This window comes from Mangifera indica, chromosome 4 (genome assembly GCF_011075055.1).
Source record: "Mangifera indica cultivar Alphonso chromosome 4, CATAS_Mindica_2.1, whole genome shotgun sequence".
In the NCBI taxonomy this organism is placed as follows: Eukaryota; Viridiplantae; Streptophyta; class Magnoliopsida; order Sapindales; family Anacardiaceae; genus Mangifera; species Mangifera indica.
The window spans coordinates 2,252,748-2,260,813 of NC_058140.1; the positions used below are offsets into that span (position 1 = coordinate 2,252,748).

The 8,066-nt window shown below is 29.5% G+C and overlaps 1 protein-coding gene across 1 annotated transcript; it reads right to left on the bottom strand.

Moving 5' to 3' along the window:
* Positions 1-701: 701 nt before the first annotated feature.
* On the bottom strand, positions 702-6,072 carry LOC123213322 (beta-amyrin synthase-like). Its single transcript, XM_044632726.1, has 17 exons — positions 5,924-6,072; positions 5,544-5,761; positions 4,360-4,545; positions 3,986-4,273; positions 3,817-3,901; positions 3,566-3,732; positions 3,270-3,461; positions 3,061-3,174; positions 2,789-2,908; positions 2,581-2,703; positions 2,377-2,475; positions 2,199-2,255; positions 1,897-2,087; positions 1,637-1,814; positions 1,475-1,555; positions 1,287-1,370; positions 702-1,197 (listed from the first exon to the last, which is right to left on the bottom strand). Exons 2-17 carry the CDS (start codon positions 5,742-5,744, stop codon positions 1,078-1,080), a joined length of 2,286 nt encoding a protein of 761 aa, XP_044488661.1. The 5' UTR covers positions 5,745-5,761; positions 5,924-6,072; the 3' UTR covers positions 702-1,077.
* Between the last annotated feature and the right edge of the window lie 1,994 nt (positions 6,073-8,066).

Genomic DNA, 8,066 nt, shown 5'->3' on the forward strand with positions numbered 1-8,066 from the left:
AATTTATTTTTTTCCCAATGTTTCCACAAATCAAATGGAGTATTTGTTATTATCAAGAGTTTAAGACTGCCAAATTACAGTTAATAATAATAATAATATTTAAACCTTAATTGGGAAGCTTATGTACTTTGCCACGCCTGAATAGTTATATTCTCCTATTCAAATCAACTTTGAAACACATTTTACAAAGTTGGTATGCTACATTAACTTCAGGAAATAATGTTTTTCGTCTTCATAAATTTAGCGCTTTTTTCTATTTTTGGATTTTGTGGAGATTTGAAGATAAGAATGAAGACCACATGCTTCTGACTTCCTCTATTTCAAAACTCAAACCGAAACAATTGATTCAATCAGTTCGATCAAGACCTAATGACCAATCTAGTTCAAAAGTTTTAAATTGATTTAAGCTAATCATTGAATCAACTTGTACAAGGTCATGATTCAACAATCCGGTTAAACAAGTACAATAATGTCAATATGACATAATACTAATATTATTGTAAAATTTTGTAATTGATTAGATTCGATTAAATTCTAACTGTCGGAAAGGCATGCACCATGCCATAGGGATGCATTTTTATTTTGTTATATATTATTCCAATTTGTATTTAATATGTTTTAATTAACAAAAAAAAAAAAACTATGCGTCCTTAATTTTGGTACACAGATAGATATACACATATGGATGTTATTATGTAATTAGATTATTTTGAATTAAAGATAAAGTAATATCCAATCACATAATAATATGCATAAATATATATCTATTTATACATTCGAAATAGATGCGCGTAATAATACACTTTAATTGAATTAGATAATGAAAGGAAAATTTCAATTTCACATTGGCATCCTCAATTCGTCGAGATGGATTGAGCTTTGGGTCGAATCAACACCAGATCCACTTCGAAAAGATTGCTCACTTTCTCTGATGCAAAGTATATGGGAAGAAAGTTATGAGTACCAGAAGAAACTTAAAAGACGTAACTGAACCTAAAAAGACTGATGTAATGCGGGATCTAGAGAGCCAATTTTCCAACAGTAATTAACTTGCTTCTGTATTGATTTCCTTGAACATTAGTCTTGGAAAGGCAGCGAAACCCTCCTTCGGTATTCAGCAAGAGCCCACAATGGGTGAATATTTCTATACACTGCGTAATGTAACATGCAGTTCTTTTTAAACACTCCTGTAATTTCCTGCAAGCATTACATCATTTATTCAATAATTATTTATTGAAACATTTGAACTTAACATGTGCCCATTTTTTCATTTCCTTTAACTGTACCTGTTGGGGAAAATCACCATCTTCTAGCTGAGAATTAATTATCAACTTAGCTGCACGGTGAATAGGAGTTGGGTCTCTTTCTGCCTGATAATCCAAAGAACAATCACATAAAAACATAAATAGTACAAAATTTATCCTGGTGCTTAAACGTGAAAATATAATTTTTTTAGCGGTTTATTGAAACTAACCTGTCCACCATGAATTAAACCCATTATAGCCCATGCAGTGTGAACTAAATTTGACCTGTTTCCTTTGAGAGGTATGTATTTCTAAATACCCAGGACAACAAATTAGTACATATGTTTAGTACGTTGTAATACAGTAAGAAATCAATTGACACAAATATATACCTTTTCTGGGCAAGAACGATAACTCTCGCCCCAACCACCATCCTCTCTCTGTGATTTAAGAAGAAAATCAACACCTCTACGCACAGTTACAGAATTGTTGTAAGTTTTGCCAGCTATTGCCAGTCCTCCGAGTGCAAACCAAGTACCATATATGAAGCAGACTCCCCAATCTCCATACCTATATATGTATAAATATAGTCAATGAAAAAATATGTATCAAGCATATGTTCTTTAAGAAACTTAATAATAATTAATTTTACCATGAACCATCAGACAATTGAACTTTTTCCAAGTAGCCAACTGCTTTTGTGATGAAATTTTCAATCTCTCTCTTTCTGTGTCCTGGATATAATTCTTTAAACAAAACTAAAGCTTGCATAGCTGATGAGGTGCACTCAACATATTCATGCTCAATCACTATGTCCATTAAAAATTCAGTAGGATTCAACAACTGAAGCCAAAATACATCGTAAGTGCCAGTCATTAATATATTTGTCATACAAACTAATTAGAAATATTTAACACAGCAAAGTCATATCAATATGTAGATTCAAAAACTTACTTCCAACCATTCTTGGGCTACAGCTGGCTCCCAGCCGACGACACCTCCATTTTTGCTCTGTAGGGAGTCAAAAAATGGAGCTTTGAATTATTGTTCTGATTTAAAAACATAAAACATATATAACCTTGAAATGTATGCATGAGAAAATTTGTTTGAGAACTTAATGATATATGTGTACCTGTAATGATAATATGATATTAACAGAATCATATAACCTCTCAGGTTCCATTTTCTCCCCAACGATTTCGGGTGGCATCATTGAGAAAAACAGGCAACACTAAACAAAATGAGAGACAATATATATCTACGGTGAGATACAAGAAAATAAATAAATAACTTTTCTTTGTTTGGTCAATAATTTTATGAATAAGTTTATAAATACCTTCAAACCTTCAGCAGTACAATCAGAAAGTTGCCATCCATGATCCCCATCAGAGAAAGTCCAGGATCCCTTAGAAATATGTCGATACATTCTCTTGAAGTCACCAGAAGGATTGTCCTTCACCTTAATTTACAAATAAAATGTAAAATCATTAACTCTAAGGAAAATTCAATGGAACTAATGTTTGGTTTATTAAATGTTAAATTACCTGAGATGCTTTGATAAATTCGTGTCCTCTCTTGAGTACAGGCCCTATTTCATCAGTGAGATTACTAGCAAGCAAAGCTTGAATAGCAAAACCAATATCCCACTCCTGGCTTCCAAAACTCTGCATTTGTAACAATGGAATTAATTCATCAATGCTAAATCAAAACTAGACTTCATTTGTAACAATGGAATTAATTCATCAATGCTAAATCAAAACTAGACTTCATTGAATTCGGTGATATACACTAATTGATTAATTAATTAATTATTTACCTGCATCTTCATTCCATCTTCACCAACCCATAAGAAATCTGGAATCCTAGCTAGATGCTTCTTGAAATAATCTCCATTTGGATCTTCAACCCAACAAGCTAGCATGCATAACACCTGTGTATATATAATTCAATCAAAAGAATTAGATAGATGGATACACAGAATAAAAGAAATGATGCATTTGCATATCTAGTGAATTGCAATTTGACCTTTTCCACACATCCAATGGTAATGTACCGACTATTCTCATCTTCATAATGAATGTGCTTCATTGTTACTTGAAGTGCTCTCTCTCTTATCAACTTGTTGAAAGGCCAATGTGTAAGAAAAGGCTCAGAGAATATATATAGACAGTCCCAAATCAAATCTTGAATCAAAGGGTGGGGATAGTAAAGATCCTCCTGCAATTATAACAATTTTCAATTTTATATATATATTAACTATTAAGAAAGGAACACAAATAGCAAGCATATATATATATGTCTGTGAACAATTATAACCTCACCTTGGCACATAAATGGCGTACTTTCCCCCAATTAACTTGATTGTAAGGTTGAATGTAGAGCTCTTCCCTCAGTTGTAGAATGAGAGAAGTAATTGGGCCAACAAATTTCTTGCCATATAAATATGACATTGGCATGTACACCATGCGACAGTAACACCACATTTTGGCTGCATTTGTGAAGAATCAAACTTATAAACCAATAAATAAACAATTAATATCAAAATCTTAATCCAAAATGATGCAAAACTAACCTGGATGCATTGGAAGAAATGATGGAAGGATCCAAAATTCAGGAGGCATTGGGTTGCTTCCAGACCAATTGAACACACCAAGTATCTACGACAGATAAAAGATAAATTAATGCATATGCATTGATGACATATTAATGAAGTTAATATATAGATAGAGTGATGTGGTTACCGAAAGCCAAGTCTTTCCCCAAGAAGGAATGTGAGTGACACCACCACGATCAAGGATCCATTTTCGAGCTCTAGCACAAGCATTATCTTCGCCGCCATCAGGTCCTTCTCCAAGGATACGCATGCAGATGTAGCTGAAAGCCGTACAAAACATGGTGCTATGGCCTTCAATATGTAATCCCCACCCACCATCTTCATTCTGATGATAATATATGTATCGAAGGATTTCCTTCTTATGCTCTGCTGGAAATACACTGTCAAGATGCCCCGTTATATAGGTGCACATCACCTGCATATGGGCAATTCTTTTTAGATACATGTAATTAATAAAAATTTCAGATACTGTTGTAAACAAACAGTGTACTATCTAATTACCAATGGAGGAAGGAAAAACAAAGGACCAGCATTTTCAGCTGGCCAATGGCCGTCGGAGGCTTGCAAAGCAGAGAAGAAATGGACCCCCCTCCTCAACGAGACTGTGGCTGTTTCATACGTTATTTCTTCCCCATCCTCCACCTTTACAGCTGGGATTGTTTGTTTGAAATTTTTTTCCCGAAGAAACTGAAATTTTTCAGAACGGAAAATTAATTATTCAATAAACAAATACATATTTACGTGGTGATGAGCAAGACGGATTGGACATAAAATACAAAGCTAGAGATTGTATTAACATGATTGGTTAATTGACATTTGAAAATGGAGGTTTGTGAATGTCATCTAAGAAGAATGGACCGAAAATAATGGGGAAACAAAATCAGCGTGAATGAGATAGAGGTTGGCTTGAGTTCGTATGTATTAGCTACATGTAAAGTAACTCATAATTTTTTAAAGTGAAGCTTTAATTCTTCCATCTTTTAGCTTAACAAGTTATTGATCTTTTACCTTCTCTGAAAATGACAAAACAGTCGGAGACCCCCAATAACATAACTTTCTATGAACTTTCTGCCACAAACTCGTCTCTTGTTCTTACTATTGCTAATAAATAACGATGTTCTTGATGGCCATTTCCCGGAAATTAACAGTAATGTCACATATGTGGGAAAATGGCAAACAAATTTACAAAGTAATACATTATTGGGTAATATGAGTTTATCTTCTATTTTTAAGATGATAATATTTAAAACCTTATCTTATATAATTTATGAATGGAATATAATTACGTAGTTAATTATATATACAGATACCATATGTAAAAATTTTCTATAAAAAAATGATATGTGAATCATATAGCAACTTCAGGTTAATTAGTATAACCGGGATTACTGGTGTAATTAATTATTTTAGATGGTTAACTTTACCTTCCTTTTTTGTAGTGTTGCTATGATAAATCAATAATAATGGTTACTTATTTTAAACCCACATCTGTGATTAAAACAAAAAAAATATATATATAGTGCCAAATTAAGACAGTTTCAGCTTCATCCTATGAAAAAAGTAATATCGATGCAAGATGGACTTATCATCTGAAAAGGAGATGAATTGTGTAAAGGAAAAGAGAAATGAAGAGAGACACAAGTGCAAATATAAACAGAATAGAAATAAATGATGGGCACCAATACCTGCATTCGCCAGAGAATATCACCACTGGGCTTGACCTGAAACCGATTTTTGTAGAATTTTTGACGAGCAGCTTCAACCTCAGCTCGCTCCTCAGGAGTCCCTGCTTCAGGATCAAACTCCCATGTTTGCCTTCCCACAAAGTTGTTTGTGCTGTAAATGTATGGATCATTGCCACCTTCTGCAATCTTCAGCTTCCACATAATGATATGCTGCTTTTCTTTTGCATGCAATAATATGATTGTGTTAATTTGCAGGTGGTTTAAACAGCATGCAGATATTAAAGTATTCTTTCAGTTACTTCTAAATATAGAAATAGAGAGAGTGAAGAGAAGTAAGTTAATCTGAAGAGAATAGCTAAAAGATATATAAATTTGTATACCTGCAAGATAGATAGAGAGATCTGATGATAGAATTAAGTATGAGCAATGAAAATGTTGGAAAGTGGACGACTAATATAGATTAAGTAAGAGAGCGTTTGATGGGTGAGGAGAAGAGGAAATACAGCATTTATATATATAGTCAAACACACACAACCACCATGCCATTTCCTGATGATTCCAAATTTTCGAATATATATATATTATAATAATATTGTGTATATAATTTTTACACATAATTTTTTACATAAATAATAATATGTTACTATGTAATTAGGTGTTATTTTATTTTTAATTTTTAACTATCTAATTATATAATAATATATTTTTATTTGTGCATAAAATATTATTCTATATATTATTAAATATATAAACTTACACGAAGAAATTGGTGTGATATAAAATAAATAAATAATTCAATATAATGTCAATAATTCAATCTAACACAGCTTGAATAATAAATTCTGACATATATATATATATTCAATATAATGTTAAGTCAATTTAATATAGTTGGGTAATAAATTTTGATATATATATAAATTTATTTTTCAATTATATTCAATTGACATTATTTATATATATAGAGAGAGAGAGAGAGGTGTAATTATATATTTAGTAAATTATGAACTTTTTTGTTTATAAATTGTTTTAATGTGTAGACATGTATACTTGAATTTTACTTGAATATTTGGATATCGATTTTCATTGTTGTCTAACAAGTGATATTAAATTGAATTATTTATATTATTTATATAGTTGAATAATTAATATATATATATATATATATATATATATATATATCTATATATAATGTCAATTTAATATAACTGAATAATAAATTTTGATATATATAAAATGCCAAGCCAGTTTAATACAGTTGAATTTTATAAATTTATTATTCAACTATATTAAATTGACATTTTATATAGATATATATATATATATATATATATATATATATATAATATAATGTAATGTCAATTTAATATAATTGAACAATAATTTTGATATATATAAAACTTCAAACCAATTTAATATAGTTGAATTTTATAAATTTATTATTCAATTATATTAAATTGATATTTTATATATATATATATATATATAGAGAGAGAGAGAGAGAGAGGTAATTATATAGTGTTGTGGATTTTCATTAGTGTATAGCAAGTGATATTAAATTGAATTATTGATATTATTTAAATAATTGAATAATATAATATATTTTATGTATATATATATTAAATTGATATTTTATATATATATATAATATATTAAATTGACATTATATATATATATATATATATATATATATATATATATATATATATATATATATATATATATATATATACACGATATGTCAATTTAATATAATTGAACAATAAATTTTGATATATATAAAATGTCAAGCCAATTTAATATAGTTGAATTTTATAAATTTATTATTCAACTATATTAAATTGACATTATATATATATATATATATATATATATATATATAGAGAGAGAGAGAGAGAGAGAGAGAGAGAGAGAGAGAGAGAGGTAATTATATATTTAGTAAATTATGAACCTTTTTGTACATAGAATGTTTTAATGTGCACACATGTATACTTGAATTTTACATAAATATTTGGATATCGATTTTCATTGTTGTATAACAGGTGACTTGTTCCCACTCAAGATATAGTGAAATCACAAATTTTCACCCTTCAACTTTGAAAAACACAAACACTCACATATGAATCAATTTTTATTAAAATTTTCAATTATAGTTCAAAGTAAAATCATTATTTAATATTAAGTTTTTAAAAAATAAAAGTATATATCATTTTACCTCTCTTTATTTAAAAAACTAACATTTTTTTTTTAAATTTAATTTTAAAAAGTGACATTTTTTCTCTTACCTAGGGTTTCAAATTTTGTCAGCTATTTTCTAACAAACGACAGTCGATCTCTCTTTCTCCTAGCGATATCTTTCTCTTTAGCACTTTCTCTTCAACTGATGACGTTTAGATTCGATGAAATCCAAAAAAAAAGTCCAAATTTTTCGTTCAAACCTTTGTTGTCTAGACAAAATCGATTTGTATAGATTTCTTAAATTACAATATTAGATATTACTGTGATAAAATTGTTTGCCTTAAT